This window comes from Melospiza georgiana, chromosome 6, assembly GCF_028018845.1.
Source record: "Melospiza georgiana isolate bMelGeo1 chromosome 6, bMelGeo1.pri, whole genome shotgun sequence".
Lineage (NCBI taxonomy): Eukaryota > Metazoa > Chordata > Aves > Passeriformes > Passerellidae > Melospiza > Melospiza georgiana.
In genome coordinates, this window is record NC_080435.1 from 22,375,328 (window position 1) to 22,400,255 (window position 24,928).

General features: G+C 51.4%; 2 protein-coding genes and 3 pseudogenes across 2 annotated transcripts; 1 reads left to right on the top strand and 4 right to left on the bottom strand.

Annotated features, from left to right (window-relative positions):
• Window positions 1–2,122: 2,122 nt before the first annotated feature.
• LOC131084915 (mas-related G-protein coupled receptor member H-like) lies at window positions 2,123–2,989 on the bottom strand. Its single transcript, XM_058026679.1, has one exon. The coding sequence runs from the start codon at window positions 2,987–2,989 to the stop codon at window positions 2,123–2,125; it is 867 nt and encodes a 288-aa protein (XP_057882662.1).
• Window positions 2,990–7,047: 4,058 nt separating this feature from the next.
• Window positions 7,048–10,613, top strand: LOC131084916 (mas-related G-protein coupled receptor member X2-like; annotated as a pseudogene).
• A 73-nt stretch (window positions 10,614–10,686) lies between these two features.
• LOC131085000 (mas-related G-protein coupled receptor member H-like) lies at window positions 10,687–11,607 on the bottom strand. The gene has a single exon (XM_058026772.1). It carries the CDS (start codon window positions 11,605–11,607, stop codon window positions 10,687–10,689), a length of 921 nt encoding a protein of 306 aa, XP_057882755.1.
• Window positions 11,608–15,865: 4,258 nt separating this feature from the next.
• On the bottom strand, window positions 15,866–16,798 carry LOC131084917 (mas-related G-protein coupled receptor member H-like; annotated as a pseudogene).
• Window positions 16,799–22,970: 6,172 nt separating this feature from the next.
• LOC131084918 (mas-related G-protein coupled receptor member H-like) lies at window positions 22,971–24,634 on the bottom strand (annotated as a pseudogene).
• Between the last annotated feature and the right edge of the window lie 294 nt (window positions 24,635–24,928).

The window sequence follows — 24,928 nt, forward strand, 5'->3', positions numbered from 1 at the left end:
CAACACACTTTTGTCTGTACTTTTCTGGGCCTGAGGCAGTAGAGTGTCCTTGAATTTCAGGCCTAGAGGGATTGTTTTGTCTGACCAAAATGTGCAGACAGTTAACTAACACTTTTACATGGAGTTTAGAGTTACGCACCAATGCAGAATAGGGTATGAAAAATAGAAAGGCTAAACTCCTAAGGCATCATGCCCCCTCTGACATCCTCTAGAAGTTCCCCCCAGGCTGCCTTCCCCTCCAGACAGCCCCGCTCCTCTCCTGCCCCACTCAGGAGCCCCAGCAGTGTTTCTGCTCCTCCTGGCAATTCCATGCTTCTGCAGCCCAATGAACAGCAGTGGAGCCATCCCTGTAGTGCCTCTGGTTTGTGTCCAGAGGAGGTTGGGGGGCTGGAGAGCAGGGATGGAGCTGGGGAGGGGCATCTCCAAGAGAAAGACGGCCCCAAAGCCTTCCGGGGCAGGCTGGGGTGAGCAGCCCGTGGGGAGGGACTGGAGCCTGAGGCCCGGGGCTGGGAGGGATGGGAAGGACGGGAGGTGGGTGGGCTGCATGGGGAGTGGGATGGGAGGGTGGTGTAGGAGGGGTGGGACATGATGGAGCTGCTGGGAAGATGTGGTGGGAAGGTGTGGGATGTGGTGGGGCTGGAGAGAAGGTGTGGGGTGTGGTGGGGCTGGAGAGAAGGTGTGGGATGTGGTGGGGCTGGTGACCTCAGGGAAGCCCCAGAGAGGGGGGTGATGCCCCGTGGAGCCCATGGTGACAAACACAGGTGTCACCCTGCTCCTGGAAGGGGGTGGATGTGCTGAGGATCACGGCCTCCTCCTCTCCTTGCTGCTGCACCACCTGAGCCTGCTGAGGGAGCAGCTGAAGGCAGTGGAGAGGAAGAATTTCTGAAGGCAGAGACACCTTTGCACCTGGCTCACAAAATTGAAAATTAAAGATCTTTGAGGAGATATCTGCTGTGACACTCACATAGCACTCAGGGTGGGGAATGCTGAGCCTCTGGGCCATCGTGTCTGTGCCAGCCCAGCTCTGGCACTGGGGATCATGGTTGCTGCAGGGAGCACTAGCCATGGCTGTGTGCCCTCTGAAATCACGACATTTTTAGTCTAACAGCAAAAGTGTGTTAGACTAATAACAATTTGGAGTCAAAATTGTGAACATTTTTGAAATATCTTTGCCATAGACAGATTTAAAGAAACAACACTTTTCAGGCATTTTTTTGCATTATAATATCCAGCATTTTTTATACATACTCCCTATTTCTTACGTCATGGTATAGGTGTTTTGTTTCTTTTAATTAGTACTAGAATATGCCATCTATCTTAGTTAAATGGATAACCTGGGTTTTTTTCCAGTGAACTATATTTTAGTAAATTTGATGTACAGGCCTAGGAAATGGCTCCCTTATTGCCATTAAAATTATGTCTTGCAATTTTTTAATTACATCTTTTGGTGTGCATAGGCCTCTGATATCCTAAACGTCTCAAGTTATCATTCTTATTCTATGACATCCAATTTTTTCTAATTATATGATAAATTAAAAGTACTTTATTGATTTTTTTTCTCGATCTATTGAGTAAGTTCTCTATGGGGTATGCGCTGATGAAGTTTTCTACTGATACTCAGCCAATACAGATCTAAATCAAAACCAGCCAAAAAACCACAGTCAAATATGCCTTGACTCATTAAGCATCTTTCATTACAGAAATTCCTAAACAGTCACAGAATTCCTGGCTAACTACCTCTCTGTCCCCTCCCTCCAGCCACATTCCCGGCTGGCAGCAGCAGCCAGAGGAAGCCGGGAAGCGCTGGCAGAGGGGGCAAAGGCAGCTCATGTTTCACGGTGCTGTTTATTGATATCAGACCTCAGTGGGATGCAGGAACCAGGTGCCAGGGGGAATTCAGGGGTCACAGCTGTGTTGAGAAAGATGCATTTGGAGAAGACTGCCCTAGGACCCAAGAGGGAGGAGCAAATCCATGTTCCAATGTGCTCTGTGCAGAGCATCCCTCCCACATGGCCCTCTTCACTGCCTGTGCTCCCTTTCCCTGCAGGAATAAGGGTGGGAGGGTGATCCTAAGTCACTGCCCCATGGTCCTGCATGGGGGCACTTTAAGGGATCAACAAGCTCAGAGCACCCTGTCCATGGTGGCATCATTACTGGGGGCAGTGCTCCCTTCTGGCTCCTCAAACACCTTCTGGAGGCACTCCCTGAGGCACCCCATGGAGCAGCACCTCCAGCACTTTGTTACTGAGATGTAGATGAAGGGGCTGATGCTGCTGTGCATGCAGGCAAACAGGAGAACAACCCGGGGGGACACAGTGGTGTAGCCGAGCTGCTGCAGGAAATTCCAGAGACTGAGGGGGAGAGTGAGGAGCACAGCCAGGAAGACAATGATGTCAAGGCTCATGGATTGCTGCTGCTGGGAGTTACCCTTGAAGTGAATGAAGAGGATTGTGCTGGAAATGACCATGGATGGAGCAAAGACGAGGAAGTTGAGGATGTACAGGGAGATGAGAGCCCCACGGCAGCAGAGCTTGTGTTGCTGTGACTGGCACAGGGAATTCACCGCAGAAATGGCAGCGATGGCAGTGCTGGAAAGGGCCCAGAGCACGGCACTGACCACCACCCATGACAGGCCCTGGGGAAGGTGGCAGAAGACCCCAGGTGGGCAGAGCATGGACCTGCCCCTCTCGATGCTGATGGCCATCAGCCGGTACAGCCCTATGCTGTGGAACATCGGGAAGAGGAGGAAAAGGAAGCGTATGGATGGTGGGCGCCTGATGGAGGAGCAGGAGAAATGCTCCTGCAGGAAGAGGAGAGTGTAGGCGATCATGAAGATGAGGAAGAGAAAGGTGATGGCTAGGCCAAGGATGTAGGCAGTGATGGGTTTCATGGTGTCCCTGTGGATGTGGAACCCTAGGACCCAGAGCACAGCCCCGTTCCCAGCCAGCCCACAGAGGCAGATGAGCAGTGTCACACTGTATGGCCACATTGGTGACATCTGTCTCACACAGATCATGCACTTCAGTGGATTAGTTGGCAGGGGAGCACGATGCTCATCCCCATGATGGACGCTGGGCAGGCAGTGGGATGTGGCCCTGGCTGTGGTCAGAGTGGATGGGCAGTGAGTGCTTGGAGAATCCAGGGATGGACCATGTGGCTCCTCGGCAGCTCCCTGCAGTGGGAAGGGTTCAGTGGGGAGGAGTGAGATGTACAGGGGAGGAGGGTGGTGGAAATTGTGGATTGGGAGACGAAGGTGGGAGGGTTGGGCTGGTTAGCAGGCGGTTGATAAATAACTTAAAGAATAAATATTTTCAGTTATTTTGAAGCTGTTCAAAAGTGAAACAGCAAAAATTTTAAAGAATGTGTTATAGATGGATAATGAGATGATTGGCTCTCACAGTTAAGGGATGAATACTGTGTGAATATTAAGAGAAGCTTTATTGATGTATAATTATGTTACTGCAGTCTGTTCTTTAGATGTCCCCTGTTCTCCCCAGAGTTCCCTTCTCTCCCCTCTGTACTGTTGCCATCAGAGATCATGAGTCATCTAGGACAGGTAGAAAGAAGGAGTGTACAAAAGCTTGTTGCTGGGGTGGGAAGAGGTGCAGCATGAGAACACCTGACCCTTCAGCCAAGCTGCAGGAAAGCAGGCTCCAGCAATAAACACAAAGAAGGGCTGACTGACAGACTTTGGGAGGGGCCAGGTTTAGCTGATGCAACCCCCGGGGTATCAAAGGTGAAGCATCCATCTTGAAGATCAGTCAGCCACGTGGTGGGCAGCCATGAGGGAAGCTCCCAGGCCTGCTTCTCCTTTTTTAGTCCTTTTGTTGCATTTTTTGTTAACGTTTAATAAACCTTTAAAATTTTAAAAAGTGGGTGTTTGTTTCTCCCAGGATGTAAAGGCTGGCACACAGGATGACAAACATGGCAGGAACCAGTGCAGAAACGGATAAGGAGGCCTGCAGTGATTTGGGGCAAATTCTGGAACAGGAATCATGGCCAGAGGAAAAGTTAAAGGCAAGGGCATCTTTAATATGGCAGAATTCAATGAATGTGACCACTAGAGAGACACCACTTAAAAAACCTCCAGGATCATGAAAGGACTTGCAGGAGGAGGTGGAGACATGGAAATGAATTCTAGGAAAATGGTGTTTGTGTGTTTGATAAGAAATACTTTTTAATGCCTACATGGGGTTCTAATGGAATAAGACCCAGTTGTAAAGTCTCCCCATACACACAACACAAGGACAGATCCCTCTGCGTCCTGTACAGGTCAAGAATTCCTGCTTCCCCATTCGTTGCATTGTGTTAGAGAGTTTGTTCTGGCCCATTTCAATCTTAGGATACAGAAGGGATGCACAGGAGGAGAAAGATTTGCTGGGGAGGGCCCTGCAGTCACCGGGAGAGGGTGTCAGGAACAGAGCAGCTGCTGCAGGAGAGGAAGGTGGGGTAGGGAGGAAGGCAAACATTCCACTGACCTGTTCCCTGTGGGGCAGCAGCAGGCAAAGGGCTCTGTGCAGATCAGCGGCGCTTCCTGGTCCCTCTTGCTCCTTTGGGATCCATGTCCTAAAGCGGCTCCTGCCAGGTCAGGGACATGAAGGAGAAAGTGCCCAGGTCACCAGGAGCTCCCCATTCCTGTCCTTCTGGCTTCTCCCTGTTCCCTATCCTGGCGCTGCTCCCCAGGGCTCAGTGGGGTCACAGGGCAGACGGAAGTGGTTTTACAACTTTGGGTGCGTCAGAGCTCCACTCCCTTGGAGTTATTTATCTTGACTTTTTATTTCTTTGCTACAAAGTAATTGGCTTTTGTCAAAAGTCCACGTGAAGAATTTTGCAAATGGCTCCTCATTTTCTTCTGATTAGAAACACTCCTTCCCTGCAAGATGTCCGTTTCTCCAACTGCCTTCTCCCTCCCAAGAATTTCTACCATTTCTTGTTTCTCTTCTCATAGGAATCATTGTCCCTCCAGCTCCAGAGGGTTAATGGTGGCACTGGAATGCTGGCAGTGATGTTGAATTATCTGTTTGCTTGTCAGAAACAACTCCCATTCTGGAAATAGCTCCAGAATGATTGCTAAAACCTACCCTGGGCCCAAAGGAGCACAACTGAGAAAAGAATTCACATTTTTGTTATTGTCCCTCACGCTCACACAGCCCTAGGGAAGGACAGAACTGAATTGCTTGTAGCCAGGTCAGCAGCAGTTAGAGTCCACGCTAAATACTGCCAATCCCCTTGATGATGCAATGAAAGCAATTAGAGACCAGGTTTTGGGCTGCTGTGATTCCCTTTCCAGCCCTTCATTGGTGCTTATTGTCCTCCCCAGACATGCGAGCCCTTGTGTTTTTTTTTTACCTGACCCCATCCCTCAGGGCAGCCTGTGCCAGGGCCTCACCACCCTCACAGGGAAGGATTTCTTCCCAATATCCAATCTGACCCCACCCTCTGTCACTGGGAAGCCATTCCCCCTTGTCCTGTCCCTCCATGCCCTTGTCCAAAGTCCTCTCAAACTCTCCTGGAGCCCCATCAGCTCCTGGATCATGAAGAGTTTGCCCTTGAAGGGATTGGGCTGGTGAGGGGATGTGAGATTCCATAGCTGGGGACACAAACACGGTGTCAGCAGGGAACAGAGGTGATAGTTCTGGTCCCAGGGCCAGCAGTTTCCAGGAGGAGCATCCCAGATCCCTGAGGCACATGTCAGCCTGGGTGGGAATGTGTTCACCTCACCTTTCTAGGAATTCCTTGGAATTCACTGTAGACTGCTGTCTGACTGCCAAGGAAGTGCAGAGGATGACTCGGAGGAAATCTGCAACTTTCTAAAGATTAAAGCCAAGAGAGGAGCATGGATTTGCCTCTTCTCAGAAGAAATGCCATTGCAGACATTCTAAATCATCCCTGTGCTGTGTGCCTGTGCTACAGCTAAAACTCAGAATTTATTATTGCATGAATCTTCTTAAAACTGCCTGGTAAAGGTAAAGCTCTTCAGAAATTGTGGCATACACATGGCACAACTACATTTGAATCAGAAAGCAAAGTTTAACAGCACATTTCTAGTGCAGGGTCCTGAGGATCCACCTCAAGAATGAGAGGGGGCAAGTTCAGGCTGTTCAAAAGATAAGATTTCTGGATTGAGGTTGCAGTAAAATAGAAAAGAAGCTGAGATGGAGCCCAAGTGCTCTGAGCACAGGTGTGGTTGCTGAGGCTCTCTCCCGTTGCTCATTTCCCGGGCAGAGTGAAGAGCAGCTGAGGAGCAGAGCCCTGAGCCCGTGGCAGGCTCTGAGGCAGCTGCCTGTGTGTGAGAGCCCTGGAGAACACGAGGCAGCACGGAGAGCAGGGGCTGTGGCAGGAGCTGGGACAGAGCCCGCGCCGGACGCTGCTCGGGCTCAGCCCGCGGGCTGCGCTCCCCTTTCCCAAGGGACCATTCCAGGGAACCTCCTGCAGATCCCGGCCCAGGGACAGCAGCTGGAGCCTGGCAGCTGAGGGCAGGGCACTGCGGGCAAGTTCTCCAGGCTGCCAGAGGAAACCAGCTCAGACTCTTCTCTTCCACCTTCATCAGGGCCCCCTCATTGGGTGGAACCTGGTTATTGATTTTGGGGGCAGAACTGAGGTCTGTAGGGAATTAAGAGCTATAAATAGTGTGGGAAAAGGGAGGGAATATTGAAAGGAGTGTCCTGCTGAAGGAATCCAGCAGTTCAGTGATATCAACTGACACCTGAGAGTCCGGCTCAGATCCATCCCAAAGGCATTTGCTCTCTGATATCTCCATGGGCAATCCTCTCCTTTTCCAATTGTTTTCCTTCTCCAGCTGTGTCCTGTCCACAGCCAGGAAGGAGGTATATCCCTGGCTTTGGTGCCAGGCACACAGGACCAGGCTCCCACATCCTCCTTGCCATCTGTCCTGTCCCTCACCCCTCCCTGTGCTGCTCCACATGGAAGCTGTGGGTGGGAAAAGATGGGAAAAGCCACGTTTGGGGGACAGCAGCGTTGCTCTGGTGTGTCTGTTTGTCACCCCTGCAGCTGTGTGAGGGCAGGAGAAGCAGCAGAGGTGTCACCATGAGCACTTTGTCCCCTGGCACGGAGGGAGCCAGCCCTGCCTGCTGGAGCCAGCCCGGTGGGAAGGCATCCCAGGGGAGCTGGAATGAGGAGAGCCACGACAACTGGAGCCAGAGTGACAGCAGGCAGTGGAGCAAAGTGCCTGTTCCACTGCTGCTGCTGCTGCTGCTGTGCTTGTGTGGGATGGTGGGAATGGGGCTGTGCTCTGGCTCCTCAGCTTCTGCATCCCCAGGAACCCCATCACCCCCTGTGTGCTCAGCCTGGCCATGGCTGGCTCCACCCTCCTGCTCTCCATCACCCTGGGGATATTTTCTGTCCCAGAGAGCTTCTGCCACCAGCTGGGCTCGTGGGCTGTGACAGCTGGGCTGAAGGTCCCCATCCTCTTGGCTTTCACTACCGCTGTCTCCTCTCTGACAGCCCTCAGTGCTGTCACAGCTCTGTTTGTCCTCCCGTGTCGTGCTGGCCCTGCCCCTGCTCCCAGTGCTTCCCGGTGCTCCTGTGTGCCCTGCTCTGGCTGCTCTCCTTCCTGCTCACTGCCACCCTCCATTGCTGCCCTTTGCTGCCCATGGCCGTGGTGCTGAGCTGCCCCTTCTCAGTGCTCAGCCTGCCCTGTTCTGCTCTGGCCCTGCTGGCCAGGCTCCTGTGCTGCTCATGGAAACAGCTCCCAGGGAAGCTCTGTGCCCTGCTCCTGCTGCTCCTGTCATCTCCTTCCCCTTCCTCACTGCTGATTTTGGGCACTGGCTCTTGCTGAGGGCGTTTGCCTTCTCTGTCTTTGCCCCCAGCCCCTCTCTCCTGCTCACCTGTGCCCAGAGCAGTGCCCACCCGCTGATTGACTGCCTGGCTGGGAGCTGTGCAAAGGAATTCACCCCCTCTGGTAGTGCTGCCTTGCAGAGGGCTTTTGAGGCTTTAGTGCCAGAGCCAGGGCATAGGGACAACACAGGTGAGTCATCATTAAGTGAAATCATCATTCAAGATAGTCAGCATAAAATAGAACCATAAAATATCCAGAGTTGGAAGAGGCCTAAAAGAATCATGAAGTTGAGCTCCTGGTCCTGCGCAGGACATCCCAACAATCCCAGCCTGTGCCTGAGAGCATTGTCCAAGTGCTCCTTGAGCTCTGTCAGGCTGGTGCTGTGTGCTGCAGGGGAACTCCTGCCTGGGATGGATGCTGAATTATGTGAGAAATCCTCATGGAATGGTTTGGGTTGTGTCCTGGTTTAGGGAAAATTTGGGAGGAAACCTTCAAATGTGATCCCTCTAGAACACAAAATTCAAGCAGACCCTCCCTCCCAGCTGGTTCAGGAAAAGATTTGCTTAGAGAAAAGTGGAAAAATCTGTTTATTTAACAAGCAAAGTCTACACAAGGATAAGAAATGAAAACAATATGAAACAATAAAATCTCTTGCTGTTCTGAATGGTTGGCAAATTCAGGCAGTCCTTGTTGTGGAGTGCAGTTTGGCTCACTCAGTCCCTTATCAGTCCCTCTGGTGCTGGAAAATGCCGCGTCCCAGGCCCCGGTGAGCCACAGGTGTGAGCTCCCAGTGCTCTTCTGGGTTTTCAGTCCAGAGCAGGTTTGATCAGTTCCAAGCAAAAGGAAAACCACAGTCCAGGGAACTTCTCTGCCTCAGCCAGCTGAAAAATCCTAAAAGCAAAGGAGAGCTCTGTGCTGCATGTCTGTGCTGCAGACAGCACGGTCTGGGAGCAGGAATGGGGAGGAGTGAGCGCAGCTTCTGGAAACAAACTGCTGCATCTGCTCTGCCCCTCTTTGCTCAAGAACCAGTCTTAAATGTGCAAAACCTATTTCTGGTCTAAACAGATGAATGGGGACACAATTCAGCTCATAAAGTCATCCCAGGACAAGTTGGAAGGAACGGTAGAGATCATCTCATTCCATCTCTCCTTCTTCTGTCCCATGGGCAGGGACAGCCAGGAAACCTTTTGCTTTGAAGTCTTGCTCATTTGAAAGGAAGCTCGTGTAGGAAGTGGTTTGGATCACACTGGAGACAAGACATGTGCTGGGAAGCAGAAAAAGTACATTGGAGGATCATTGTCCTTCTGTACTTGCCTTGGGAGAAACCCCCTGGCTGAGCTGTTCTTCCCTGGACAGGAGGCTGCACCATGGAAAGTTTCTGGTGTCCAGTGGGCAGAAAAACGGGAGTCAGGGAGAGAAAAACCCTCCCAGATGTCAAAGTCTCTTCTGTTAATTATTAACACATCTATAATAAATGCTCCTTAGCTGTTTAACCTCACGTGTATCTCCAAAGCCTGACTCAACACCCATGGCTTTCACTCTCACTCCCTTTGCCGAAGCAGTGGCACATTGGTTTTTCCTGGATTTAAGGCAGTGGGAAAAGGAGGGACAACTTCTCCCTGAGCAAGAGATGTGGCTGCTGCCCAGGTCTGTGCCAGGAGGAATCAGGAGCTCTTGGCACTGCCAACATCATCCCAACCATTGCAGTGCCTTAGGAAGGGCTCTGGTATGGGACAGGGACCTGCCCTGCTCCCAGACCAGCCAGAGGCTTTAGAATGGGATAAAAGAAGGAAATGAGCCATTTTGGACACTGTTTAACAGGGACAGGCTCTGCAGTGAAGCCAGGATTTTGTTTATTCAAAAAATTCAGAGTCTGGGACTACCACAGTGGAAAGAAACAAAAACCATGAATGCAAATCTGATTGAGGGGTGGTTACAGAATGACAAAGATCAGGCGAGGCTGGACTGTGGCTGGAGCTGCTGTGCAGAGTGGCTGTGCAGCTCCTCCTGAGGGTGGCCAGGTTCAGGATGGAGGTGCTCAAGGGCTTCCCTGGACACTGATGCTGAGGAACCAGAGGATGGATGGCCCCATTCTCCAGAAGAGCAGCATAACCCCCTAATTTCTGTGCAATTCAATGGTCCAAGCATCTGGTGATGGGAATTTCCATCTTTAAAGCTCTTTTTGTTCACCTGTTCCAGGCTTCAGTGGAGTTCACCTTTCCTCCGGCACTTTGATATTCAGAAGGATTTAGCTGTGGAATTCAAGAATTTGAGACATTCCCACAGAAAGGATAAGGGAATGTTGCTGTCCCTCCCCAGCTCTGCAGCCCTACCTGGTGTCCCTTCCCATCAGCTGGGAATGCAGGGCTGGCTCTGCTGGACAGAAGGGGAAGGATGCTCCCTGTGATCCCAACCCCTCTCCTGCCATCCAGAGGCCCCAGCCCTGCAAGGATTTGGGAAATCACTGCCACCCTGTAGTGCTGGGTGTGTCCCCAGGGATTAAGGTGTCCCATGCTTTGCAGGCAAGAGCTCCCTGAAAACACCATGGAACTCATCTGCTGAGCCAAAGGAGATGGAGTTCATTCCCTGGGGCCGAGGCCATGAGGGTCATTGCATGGGGAATAGAGCTGGGGAACAGCACTGAGCCCAGCTGCACTGCTTGGAGCCATGTGGATCCAGGAGGGAGGAGGAAAGCCATGCTGCAATGTGCTCCCTGCAGAGCATCCCACAAAAATCACCCAAGGCAATGCTCCTGCTCCCTTCTCCTGCAGGAATACAACACGACGAGGAGGATGATCCCATGGATATTGATTAATAAGGAGACATAAGGAGTCTCTCAGCCACTTTCCCTGGGTCCTTCAGCAGAGCAGTGGAAGGGATCAGCCGGCTCAGACCCCCGTGTCCATGGCACTATCCTTTCTGTGGGCTTTTTTGTCTTTTGGCTCCTCAAAGACCCTCTGGAGGGAGAGCTGGAGGGACTCCACAGAGCAGGGCCTCCTGCACCTCCCTGCCAAGAGGTAGATTAAGGGTTTGATGCTGCTGTAGACACAGGTGAGCAGGAAAACAACCTGGGAGGGCACAACCGTGTAACTGAGCTGCTGCAGGAAATTGCAGAGACTAAGGAGCAAAGTGAAGAGCACAATGATGACGATAACGATGTCACGCCTCTTGGGTTGCTGCTGCTGGGAACCCCTCTTGGCCTTAATGAAATCAACTGTGTGAGAAATGACCACAGGTACAGCAAAGAGGAGCAGGGTGATGGTGTACACAGGGATAAGAGCTGCCCTGCAGAGCTCCTGCTGCTGTGTTGGGCACAGGAATGTTGCCGTGGGAAGGACAGTGAAGACAGCAAAGATGGCCCAGTATTGGACAGTGTCCACCACCCACACCAGACGCAGAGGAAGGTCGCAGCGGCAGCAGAACTTGCAGAAGTTGTGCATATAACGCACTGGGCTGCTGCGTGTCAGCCGGAACAGCGCCCAGTAGTAGGAGACCAATGACAGATGGAAAACGAAATTCATGTACATCATGGGCAGGATGGGAGAGCAAGACAAATCTTCCACCAGGATGAAGAGGGCAGAGGGCACTGCAAAGAGGAGGAAGAGGAAGTCAATGACAGCCAGGTCAAATATGCCAGCGTTCCTGCTTTTCAGGGTAAGGAGGCCGATGACAGCCCCGTTCCCAGCCAGCCCACAGAGGCCAATGATCACTGCTGCACTGTGTATGGCCACGCTGCTGACATCTGTGTCACACAGATCATCTCCTTCAGTCGGTGAAGCGGGAGATGGGGACACGGTGGTCACCTCCATGGATGGACACTGGGCAGGCAGTGGGATGTGGCCCTGGCTGTGGTCAGAGTGGATGGGCAGTCAGTGCTTGGAGAATCCAGGGATGGACCATGTGGCTCCTCAGCAGCTCCCTGCAGTGAGAAGGATTCAGTGGGGAGGAGTGAGATGTGCAGGGGAAGAGAGTAGTGGAAATGCTGGGGTGGGAGCGAGGGTGGGAGGGTTGGGCGGGTGTGCAGGGGATTGATAAAGAAGAGAGAATAAACTTTTTCAACTCTCCTGAAGTTGCTTAAAGATTAACTGGGCAAATTGATAAACATACGTAAAGATGTGGACCCTGGTGGCTGGAGCAAGTGCAGAAACAGATTTGGAGGCCTGCAATGGTTTTGGGGTAAGTTCTGTAACAAGAAGCAAGAGCACATGGCCAAAGGAAAAGTTCAAGGCAAGGTCATCTTTAATATCACAGCACTCAGTGAATACAACCACTAGAAGCCCCTCTGAATGAATCTCCAGTGCCATCAGAGGACTCCCAGTAGGAAGTGGATGCATGGAAGGGAGTTCTAGGAAACTGGTATTAATGTTTTTGTTTAAGGTGTTGTGAAAAATGCATGTATTTTATGATTGGCTTTTCGCGAATATTATATGTATTGTGTTAGAAAGTAATGCTGTATTAATTCTCTTAAGTAGTGTGTTAAATATAGTTTTAGGTTATGAAAATTGTTAAAATAGAAACTATGCTATGTAAGATGCTTTGTTTAACAGAAAGGGCTTGCAGCGAGATAGCAGCCACAGGACACCTAAATCTTTCATAGAAAGGGAATTTATTGCCTTCTTATCAGAAGAAACTAACTTCTTCCCGCCTTGGAGGTGCTGTTAGGATTAGAAGGAAGAAGCTGACACTGACCAGATGGAATCCTGTGTTTGAATGGAATTTATAAATCATGCATGAAGTGTATGAATATGCAACGGGTCATTGTTCTTAAGGGTTAATCCTTTGTTAAGGGGTGTCCTTTTTCGGGCTCGTGATGACCAGAAAAAGGTACCCGGACATCCGTAACTCTTTGTTTTTATTGTTTCATGTTGTCTTAATTCAATATGTCCAAATTGTTATTAATCTAATTGTGTTACCATTTCTTTAACCATTTTATTACTATTAAACTTTTAAAAATTTTAAAAACAAGTGATTGGCGTTTTTCACAGTGTTCTTAAGAAAAGAAAAACTTTTTAATGTCTATATGTGGTTATAATGAATAAAAACATGGTTTAAAGTCTCACAACACACACAAAAAAATTGAGAGATCCTTCTGCATGTCCTGCTGCATAATACTTCCCTTGGTAACACCACTGGTGTATGTTAGCTACTTTATTCTGTCTGATTTTGTTATCACTCCTCATCCATCGCATCCCATCGCATCCCATTGCATCGCATCCCATCGCATCCCATTGCATCGCATCGCATCCCATCCCATCGCATCGCATCGCATCCCATCCCATCCCATCCCATCCCATCCCATCCCATCCCATCCCATCCCATCCCATCCCATCCCATCCCATCCCATCCCATCCCATCCCATCCCATCCCATCCCATCTCATCCCATCCCATCCCATCCCATCCCATCCCATCCCATCCCATCCCATCCCATCCCATCCCATCCCATCCCATCCCATCCCTCCCATCCCAACCCGATGGGTTCCCAGTCCCTGGCCTCTCCCTGGCTGCAGGTGTGGCCTGTTGGGCTCTGCTGCTCTCCAGTGGCAGATTTGGCATTGGTGGCACCCAGAGCCCTCCTGCCCCCTCCAGCCCCTGTCTGCCTGATGCCTTGGGCTGGCTCCCTGGAACAGAGGGCAGAGCAGGTGAAGAGAATAAAAGGAGGCATTGATGAAAGGCCTTCCAAAGGTTCACCTTGGGCTCTCCAAGCCTCCGAGAGGGGCTGTACCCAAAATGGACAACGGCCATGAGTTTTTCAGACAGATATACATTTGATCCATTTACGAATCAAGGGTTAATCCTCCAATTACAGCTTCAGGTAATGAAGTCATTTAAGCCCAGTTGGCCCTCCCCCACTTCATTTTTGTCTGTACTTTTCTTGGCCTGAGGCAGTAGAGTGTCCTTGAATTTCATGCCTAGAGGGATTGTTTTGTCTGACCAAAATGTGCAGACAGTTAACTAACACTTTCCATGGAGTTTAGAGTTATGCACTAATGCAATACAGGATATGAAAAACAGAAAGGCTAAAATCCTAAGGCATCATGCCCCCTCTGACATCCTCTAGAAATTCCCGCCAGGCTGCCTTCCCCTCCAGACAGCCCCGCTCCTCTCCTGCCCCACTCAGGAGCCCCAGCAGTGTTTCTGCTCCTCCTGGCAATTCCATGCTTCTGCAGCCCAATGAACAGCAGTGGGGCCATCCCTGTAGTGCCTCTTGTTTGTGTCCAGAGGAGGTTGGGGGGCTGGAGAGCAGGGATGGAGCTGGGAAGGGGCATCTCCAAGAGAAAGACGGCCCCAAAGCCTTCCGGGGCAGGCTGGGGTGAGCAGCCCATGGGGAGGGAGTGGAGCCTGAGGCCCGGGGCTGGGAGGGATGGGAAGGACGGGAGGTGGGTGGGCTGCATGGGGAGTGGGATGGGAGGGTGGTGTGGGAGGGGTGGGACATGATGGAGCTGCTGGGAAGATGTGGTGGGAAGGTGTGGGGTGTGGTGGGGCTGGAGAGAAGGTGTGGGGTGTGGTGGGGCTGGAGAGAAGGTGTGGGGTGTGGTGGGACTGGAGAGAAGGTGTGGGGTGTGGTGGGGCAGGGGAGAAGGTGTGGGGTGTGGTGGGGCTGGAGGGAAGGTGTGGGGTGTGGTGGGGCTGGTGGCCTCAGGGAAGCCCCAGAGAGGGGGGTGATGCCCCGTGGAGCCCATGGTGACAAACACAGGTGTCACTCTGCCCCTGGAAGGGGGTGGCTGTGCTGAGGATCACGGCCTCCTCCTCTCCTTGCTGCTGCACCACCTGAGCCTGCTGAGGGAGCAGCTGAAGGCAGTGGAGAGGAAGAATTTCTGGAGGCAGAGACACCTTTGCACCTGGCTCACAAAATTAAAAATTAAAGATCTCAGGGGAGATCTCTGCTGTGACACTCACATAGCACTCGGGGTGGGGAATGCTGAGCCCCTGGGCCATCGTGTCCGTGCCAGCCCAGCTCTGGCACTGGGGATCATGGTTGCTTCAGGGAGCACAAGCCATGGCTGTGTCCCCTCTGACACCAAGAAGTTTAAGTCTATCAGCAAAACTGTGTTAGACTAATAAGAATGTTTTAGTCCAAATTTTGAATATATTGGAAATATATATATGTCATAGACAGGTTCACAGAAACAACACATTTCAGGCATTTTTATGCATTATAATATCCCAGACTTTTTATAGATACTCCCAAATGTGGACACAGTTTCTTACGTCATGGTATAGGTGTTTTGTTTCTTTTAATTAGTACTAGAATATGCCATCTATCTTAGTTAAATCAATAACCTGGGGTATTTTTCAGTAAACAATATTTTATTAAATTTGATGTACAAGCCTAGGAAATGCCTCTCTTATTGCCATTGCAATTTATGTCTTGCAATTTATTAATTATGTCTTTTGGTATGTATAGGCCTCTGAAATACTAAGCCTCTCAAGATATCATTCTTATTCTTTGACATCCAATTATTTCTAGTTAAATGATGACCATTAAAAGTACTTTATTGAGTTTTTTCTCTACCTATTAAGTTCTCTATGGGGTATGCGCTGATAAAGTTTTCTACTAGCACTCAGCCAACAGAGATCTAAATCAAAACCAGCTAAAAAAACACAGTCAAAAAAGCCTTGACTAATTAAACACAGTTCATTACAGAAATTCCTAAACAGTCACGAATTCCTGGCTAACTACCTCTCTGTCCCCTCCCTCCAGCCACATTCCCGGCTGGCAGCAGCAGCCAGAGGAAGGCGGGAAGCGCTGGCAGAGGGGACAAAGGCAGCTCAGGGTTCACGGTGCTGTTTATTGATGTCAGACCTCAGTGGGATGCAGGAACCAGGTGCCAGGGGGAATTTTGGGATCACAGCCGTGTTGGGAAGGATGCATTTGGGGAACAGTGCTCTAGGACCTGTGAGGGAGGAGCAAATCCATGCTCCAATGTGCTCTGTGCAGAGCATCCGTCCCATATGGCCCTTTTCACTTCCTCTGTTCTCTTTCCCTTCAGGAATAAGGGTGGGAGGGTGATCCTCAGTCACTGCCCCATGGTCCTGCATGGGGACACTTGAAGGGTTCAACAGGCTCAGATCCCCCTGTCCATGGTGGCATCATTACTGGGGGCAGTGCTCCCTTCTGGCTCCTCAAACACCTTCTGGAGGCACTCCCTGAGGGACCCCATGGAGCAGCACCTCCAGCACTTTGTTACTGAGATGTAGATGAAGGGGTTGATGCTGCTGTGCATGCAGGCAAACAGGAGAACAACCTGGGGGGACACAGTGGTGTAGCCGAGCTGCTGCAGGAAATTGCAGAGACTGAGGGGGAGAGTGAGGAGCACAGCGAGGAAGACAATGATGTCAAGGCTCTTGGATTGCTGCTGCTGGGAGCTACCCTTGAAGTGAATGAAGAGGATTGTGCTGGAAATGACCATGGATGGAGCAAAGACGAGGAAGTTGAGGATGTAGAGGGAGATGAGAGCCCCGCAGCAGCAGAGCTTGTGTTCCTGTGACTGGCACAGGGAATTCACTGCAGAAATGGCAGCAATGACAGTGATGGAAAGGGCCCAGAGCACGGCACTGACCACCACCCATGAGAGGCCCTGGGGAAGGTGGCAGAAGAGCCCAGGTGGGCAGAGCATGGACCTGCCCCTCTCGATGCTGATGGCCGTCAGCCGGTACAGCCCTACGCTGTGGAACATCGGGAAGAGGAGGAAAAGGAAGCGTATGGATGGTGGGGGCCTGATGGAGGAGCAGGAGAAATGCTCCTGCAGGAAGAGCAGAGAGGAGGGGACCAAGAAGAGGAAGCTGATGATGGCCAAATCAAGGATGTAGGCAGTGATGGGTTTCATGGTGTCCCTCTGGATGCGAAACCCGAGGAGCCAGAGCACAGCCGCATTCCCAGCCTGCTCATAGAGGCAGATGAGCAGTGTCACACTGTGTGTGGCCATGCTGGGGACATCTGTGTCACACAGATCTTGCCCTTCAGTGGGTTAGTTGGCAGGGGGGGACACGATGTACATCCTCTGGATGGGTGCTGGGCAGGCAGTGGGATGTGGCCCCTGGCTGTGGTCAGAGTGGATGGGCAATCAGGGCTTGGAGAATGCAGGGATGGACCATGTGGCTCCTGAGCAGCTCCCTGCAGTAGGAAGGATTCAGTGGGGAGGAGTGAGATGTGCAGGGGAGGAGGGCAGTGGGAATTGTGGGGTGGGAGAGGGAGGTGGGGGGGTTGGGCTGTTTGACAGGAGGCTGATAAATAACACAGAAAATAAATATTTTCAGTTCTTCTGAAGTTTTTTAAAAGGAAAGTTGCCAAAATTAAAACAATGTGTTATAGATGGATAATGGGATCATTGGCTCTCACAGTTAAGGGATGAATACTTTGTGAATATTAAGAGAAGCTTTATTGATGTATAATTATGTTATTGCAATCTGTTGTTTACATGTCCCCTGTCGTCCCCAGAGTCCTCTTCTCCCCCCTCTGTACTGTTTCCATCAGAGAGCCTGAGTCATCTAGGACAGGTAGAAAGAAGGGGTGTACAAAAGCTTGTTGCTGGGGGGGGAAGAGGTGCAGCATGAGAACACCTGACCCTCCAGTCAAGCTGCAGGAAAGCAGGCTCCAGCAATAAACACAAAGAAGGGCTGACTGACAGACTTTGGGAGGGGCCAGGTTTAGCTGATGCAACCCCCGGGGTATCAAAGGTGAAGCATCCATCTTGAAGATCAGCCAGCCACGTGGTGGGCAGCCATGAGGGAAGCTCCCAGGCCTGCTTCTCCTTATTTACTCCTTTTGTCGCATTTTTTGTTAAGGTTTATTAAACCTTTAGAAATTTTAAAAAGTGGGTGGTTGTTTCTCGCAGGATGTAAAGCCTGGCAGACAGGATGACAAACACGGCAGGAACCAGTGCAGAAACAGATCAGGAGGCCTGCAGTGGTTTTGGGGCAAATTCTGGAGGAAGAAACAACAGTGCTTGGCCAGAGGAAAAGTTCAAGGCAAGGGCACCTTTAATATGGCAGCATGCATTGAATGTGACCCCTCTTAATAAACCTCCAGGATCATAAAAGGGCTTCCAGGAGGAGGTGGATGCATGGAAATGAATTCTAGGAAAATGGTTTTTGTGTATTAGATAAAAAAAAAAAACTTTTTAATGCCTACATCTGGTTCTAATGTGTGGGAACTCAGCACAGCATTCCTGATGTGCAGAGTCACTGAGACAACCCTTGGGGGGCTCGGAAGTCCTGGAACGTTGCCAGAAGTGTTTGGTGGTTGGACTTTAATCCTGCACAGGAAGCAACACCTGTATGAGGATGGGAGGATCACATGGGGATAAATGGTGAAGGGATAGATTAATTATAGAGTGAAAACACAGGTTTTAGAATCTCGGTACAGGGGCGTTCTAGGGGACAAGATGGAGGAATTAGGGCGTGTCCTGTCCTTCTTCTTCTTCTTCTTGTCATCCATCTTCGGTGGTGATGGTGGCACTTTGAGATTGGTTCTTACTGAATGTGCACTTGTCAATAAGGGTGAAAGGTATTGGGGAGAAAAGGTAAATATCTGACACGTAGTTTTTGGTATAAAGATAAGTGACCGCCCCGAGGGCAGGCAGTGAGCTCATGGCTGGCTTGCTGTGCGGACCTCTGTCAGGCCGGGAGAAAATATTGTAGATAAAAACTATTAAACAACACTGAAGAACTGAAAAACCTGAAGACTCCTTTCGTCCTTTGGAGTGTGGGCTGCCCCAAGGCCATCCAGAGCCTTTCCAGGCCATTAGAACAGCCGAGGAATGGGACACTAATGGATTAATACCCCGTTGTAAAGTCTCACCATACACACAACACAAGGAGAGATCCCTCTGTGTCCTGTGCAGGTCAATGATTGCTCATGCTTTGAACTGTGTCATAAAGTTTGTTCTGGCCCATTCCAGTATTAGGATGCAGATGGGATGCTCAGGAGGAGAGAGAGGAGCTGGGGAGGGCACTGCAGTCACCGGGAGAGGGTGTCAGGAACAGAGCAGCTGCTGCAGGAGAGGAAGGTGGGGTAGGGAGGAAGGCAAACATTCCACTGACCTGTTCCCTGTGGGGCAGCAGCAGGCAAAGGGCTCTGTGCAGATCAGCGGCGCTTCCTGGTCCCTCTTGCTCCTTTGGGATCCATGTCCTAAAGCGGCTCCTGCCAGGTCAGGGACATGAAGGAGGAAGTGCCCAGGTCACCAGGAGCTCCCCATTCCCATCCTGCTGGCTCCTCTCTGTGCCCTGTCCTGTTGTTGCTCCCCAAGGCTTGGTGCAGTCATGGGGGGAGTGAGGGAATCAAAAATTGCACCTTTGCCTACTTCAGAAATTGAGTTCCTCTGAGGTATTTATGTTGGGTGTGGGGTTTTTTTTGGCATATTTTTTTTCCTACAGCGGATGTGGGTTTTTTCAGATGCTCTAAATGAAGATTTTTGTGATTGGTTCCTCTTTCTCTCCTGATGAGAAACACTCCATGTCTGCAGAGTGTCCCATTCTCCAATTGCCTTCCGTCTCTAGATAGGTTCCTACCATTCCTCATTTCTCTTCCCCAAGGGGTCATTGTCCCTCCAGCACCAGAGGGATGCCGGTGGTGCTGGTGGCACTGGCAGTGCAGGCAGTGCTGCTGAGGCAGCTGGGTGCTTGTCATAAACAACTCCTGTTCCAGAAAGGGCTCTGAGATCATTGCAAAAACATGCTGTGGGCTGAGGAAGCACAGCTGAGTGGCTTCCTCCTATCCTGATCCCATCCTCATCCCTGCTCTCCATTCTCACCCCATCCTATCACATCCCACAGGTTTCCCAGATGGAGCCGTTCCCCACTCTGAGCGTGGCCTGTCAGGCTCTGCTCTCCTCCAGTGGGGAGATTTGGGATTGTCAGTAGCCAGACCCCCTCCAACCTGCTCCGAGCCTCTCCTGACCCCTGCAAAACCGCCTCCATCACCCCACACCGTCCCCGGGGCCCCCTTTTCACCCCCAACAGCCGTGATTCTGCCATGATCCTTCTGGGACCCTCTGCAGTGTCCTTGCTCATCCTGGCCATAGGGTTCTAGGACCCAGGAGGGAGGAGGAAAGCCCAACTCCAGTGTGCTCCTCAGGATCACACAGGATGATAAACGTGGCTGTAGCCAGTGCAGAAACAGATTTGGAGGCCTGCAATGGTTTTGGGGGAAGTTCTGTAACAAAAAGCAAGAGCACATGGCCAAAGGAAAAGTTCAAGGCAAGGTCACTTTAATGTCTCAGAGAATACAACCACCAGAGACACACTCTGAATGATCTTCCAGGATCAGGCAAGGACTTGGAGAAGGAGGAGGATGCCTTTGAATGGGTCCTAGGAATGTGATGTTTATGTATTAGATAACAAACACATTAATGACTGTGTGTGGTTATGATGGATAAAACCCCTGTTCTAAAATCTCACTGCACAGACATCAGGGAGAGAACCTTCTGTGCAGGTAGGGAATTCCTACTTCTTAATGCTTCCCATTGAGTTAGAAAGTTTATTTCAGCTGATTCAATGACAGATGGAATGCACAGGGCAGAGAAGGGGTAGCTTGGGAGGGCACTGCAATCACTGGGAGAGGGTGTCAGGAACAGAGCAGCTGCTGCAGGAGAGGAAGGTGGGGTAGGGAGGAAGGCAAACATTCCACTGACCTGTTCCCTGTGGGGCAGCAGCAGGCAAAGGGCTCTGTGCAGATCAGCGGCGCTACCTGGTCCCTCTTGCTCCTTTGGGATCCATGTCCTGAAGCGGCTCCTGCCAGTTCAGGGACATGAAGGAGAAAGTGCCCAGGTCACCAGGAGCTCCCCATTCCCATCCTGCTGGCTCCTGTCTGTGCCCTGTCCTGGTGTTGCTCCCCAGGGCTTGGTTGAATCACATGGGAGTGGGGAAGTCAAAAATTGTAACTTTACCTGCTTCAGAAATTCAGTTTGTCTGAGTAATTTACCATGCATGTGGTTTTTGGTTTCTTTTTATTTTTATTTTTTTTTCTTCAGAGGAAGTAGCTTTTCTCAGAAGCTCTAAATGAAATTTTTTGTGATTGTGTCCTCATTCCCTCGTGCTGAAAAGCACTCTTCCCTGCAGAGTGTCCCATTGTGCATCTGCCTTCCCTCACCTGACAGGGTTTTATCATTCCTCGTTTCTCTTGCCTGAGGGGTCATTGTCCCTGCAGCACCAGCTGGTGGTGCCGGTTGCACAGAAATGATGCTGGCAGTGCTGGCAGTGTGGGTGAGGCAGCTGGGTGCTTCTCAGAAACAACTCCTGTTCCGGGAAGGGCTCTGAGATCATTGCAAAAACATGCTCTGGTCCCAAGGAAGCACAGTTGAGCTACTTCCTCCTCCTATCCTGATCCCATCGTCATCCCTGCTCCCCATCCCCATCCCACCCCACGCCCCATCCTCACCCCATCCTATCACATCCCACAGCTTTCCCAGATGGAGCTGTTCCCCCACTCTGAGCGTGGCCTGTCAGGCTCTGCTCTCCTCCAGTGTGGTGATTTGGGATTGTCGGCATCCAGACCCCCTCCAACCCGCTCCGAGCCTCTCCTGACCCCTCTGAAACTGCCTGCAACACCCCACACCATCCCTGGGGACCCCTGTGCCCCGGAAAAGCCCCGATCCTTCCCTGATCCACCAGGGAGCCCTGGCAGTGTCTCTGCTCCTCCTGGCCATGGGGTTCTTAGACCCAGGAGGCAGGAGGAAAGCCCAGCTCCAATGTGCTCCAGAGCAGGACAGAGGATGGTAAATGTGGCTGGAACCAGTGCAGAAACATATTTGGAGGCCTGCAGGGGTTTTGGGGCAAGTTCTGTAAGAAGAAGCAAGAGCACGTGGCCAAAGGAAAAGTTCAAGTCAAGGTCACCTTTAATATCTCAGCACTCAGTGAATACAATCACCAGAGACCACTGCGAATGATCCTCCAGGGCCAGGAACGGACTTGGAGAAGGAGGTGGATGCATGGAAACGAGTACTAGGAAAGTGATGTTTATATAATAGATAAGAAACACACTTTAACTGTAGTGTGAGGTTATGATGGAAAAAAACCCTGTTGTAAAATCTCACCCCAAACAGAAATATGGCGAGATCCATCTGTGTGTCACCTGCTGCCTAATGCTTCTTATTGTGTTGGAAAGTTTATTGTGGCTGATTTTGGTATCACTCCCAATTCCCATCTCCTGTCCTCATGCCATGCCGTGCCATGCCAAACCACGCCATGCCATGCCATGCCATGCCATGCCATGCCATGCCATGCCATCCCATGCCATCCCATTCCATCCCATCCCATGGCCGCTCCGCGTGTTGAGGCTCTGCCCATCAGGCCCTGCTGCTCTCCAATCAGGTTCAGGATGGAGGTGCTCAAGGGCTTCCCCGGACTCTGATGCTGGGGAACCAGAGGATGGATGGCCCCATTCTGCAGAAGAGCAGCATAAGCCCCTAATTTCTGTGCAATTAAATAGTGCAAGCATCTGGTGATGGGAATTTCCATATTGCATGTACTTTCTGGATACAGGCACAGGAGTTCAGTGGAGTTCATCATTGACCCTGCACTTTCCTCAGAAGGATTCAATTCTGGAATTGAAGAATGTGACAAATTCCCACTGAAAGGATAAGGGAATGTTGCTGTCCCTCCCCAGCTCTGCAGCCCTTCCTGGTGTCCCTTCCCATCAGCTGGGAATGCAGGGCCGGCTCTGCTGGACAGAAGGGGAAGGATGCTCCCTGTGATCCCAACCCCTCTCCTGCCATCCAGAGGCACCAGCCCTGCAGGGATTTGGGAAATCACTGCCACCCCGTGCTGGGTGTGTCCCCAGGGGTTAAGGTGTCCCATTCTTTGAAGGCAAGAGCTCCCTGGAAACACCATGCAACTCATCTGCTGAGCCAAAGGAGATGGAGTTCATTCCCTGGGGCTGAGGCCATGAGGGTCATTGCATGGGGAATAGAGCTGGGGAACAGCACTGAGCCCAACTGCACTGCTTGGAGCCATCTGGATGCAGGAGGGAGGAGGAAAGCCATGCTCCAGTGTGCTCCCTGCAGAGCATCCCACAAAAATCACCCAAGGCAATGCCCCTGCTCCCTTCTCCTGCAGGAATACAGCACCATGGGGAGGGTGATCCTATGGATATTGGTTAATGAGTAGACTCAAGGAAATCCTCAGCCACTGTCCTCGGGTAACTCAGCAGAGCAGTGGGAGGAATGAAAAGGCTCAGACCCCTGTGTCCATGGCAGGATCATTTCTGCATGCAGTTTCTTTTTCTGCCCCTCAAAGACCCTCTGGAGGGAGAGCCGGAGGGACCCCACGGAGCAGGGCCTCCAGCAGCTCCCCAACAAGAAGTAGATGAGAGGTTTGATGCTGCTGTGGATGCAGGCGAGCAGGAAAACAACCTGGGAGGAAACAGCGATGTAACTGAGGTGCTGCAGGAAATTGCAGAGGCTGAGGAGGAGAGTGAAGAGCGCAATGATGAGGATAACAATGTCCTGCCTTTTGGGTTGCTGCTGCTGGGAGTCCCACTTGGAATTTATGAATTAAACTGTGCTGGAAACGAGCATGGGTGTAGCGAAGAGGAGCATCATGATGATGTACATGGAGATGAGAGCTGCCTGGCAGAGCTCCTGCTCATCTGATGGGCACAGGAATGTCACTGTGGGGATGAGAGCAAAGAGAGCAAAGAAGGCCCAGTATTGGACACTTCCCACCACCCACCTCAGGCGTAGAGGAAGGTTACAGTGACAGCAGAACTTGCAGAGCTTGTCCATATATACAACACGCCTCCTGGGCATCAGCCATAACAGCGCCCAGTAGTAGGAGACCACTGAAAGCTGGAAAAGGAAACTCAGGTACAGCAGGGGCATGACAGGAGAGCAGGACACATCCTCCACCAGGAAAAGGAGGGCAGAGGGGACTGTGAGCAGGAGGAAGAGGAAATCAGTGACAGCCAGGACAAAGAAGCGATAGTTGGGGATTTTCAGGTTGAGGAGGCCGATGACAGCCCCGTTCCCAGCCAGCCCACAGATGCAGATGAGCAGGGTCACACTGTGTATGGCCACGGTGGTGACATCTGTCTCACACAGATCATCGCCTTCAGTGGGTGAGGCAGGAGATGGGGACACGGTGGTCACCTCCCTGGATGGACGCTGGGCAGGCAGTGGGATGTGGCCCCTGGCTGTGGTCAGAGTGGATGGGCAGTCAGTGCTTGGAGAATCCAGGAATGGACCATGTGGCTCCTCAGCAGCTCCCTGCAGTGGGAAGGATTCAGTAGGGAGGACTGAGGTGAGGGGGGTCGGCTGTTTGGCAGGAAATGTAAAAGGGAAGCTGAGGGCAGAGGAGAGAGGAGCTGCGGAGGGCCCTGCGGTCACCCGGAGAGTGTGTCAGGAACAGAGCAGCTGCTGCAGGAGAGGAAGGTGGGGTAGGGAGGAAGGCAAACATTCCACTGACCTGTTCCCTGTGGGGCAGCAGCAGGCAAAGGGCTCTGTGCAGATCAGCGGCGCTTCCTGGTCCCTCTTGCTCCTTTGGGATCCATGTCCTAAAGCGGCTCCTGCCAGGTCAGGGACATGAAGGAGAAAGTGCCCAGGTCACCAGGAGCTCCCCGGTCCTGTCCTGCTGGCTCCTCTCCGTGCCTTGTCCTGATGTTGCTCCCCAAGGCTCGGTGGGATCATAGGGCAGATGCTATTTGTTTTACAACTTCAGCTGCGTCAGAGCTTCGCTCCAAGTATTTATCCTGAATAATTTTTTCTTCGCGACAAAGAAAGTGACTTTTTTCACAAGTGCACATGAAGAATTTTGAAATGGCTCCTCATTTCTTTCTGATTAGAAACATTCCATCCCTGCTGAATGTCCTACACTCCAACTGCCTTCTCTCTCTCTACCATCGCTCATTTCTCTTTTCTGAGGTTTCACTGTCATTCCAGCAGCAGAGGGATGCTGGTGGTGCTCGTGGCACTGGAATGCTGCGGGCAGTGCTGTTGAAGCATTTGGGGGCTTGTCAGAAACTGCTCCTATTCTGGCAAGAACTCCAGAACCATTTCCAAAACCTCCACTGGGCCAAAGGAAGCACAAATGAGGCAAGAATTCCCATTTTTCTCATTCCAGTGCAGGCTCACCGAGCACAAGGGAAGAACAACCCTCAGTTGCTTGCAGCCAGGCTATCAGCACTTGGAGCCCAT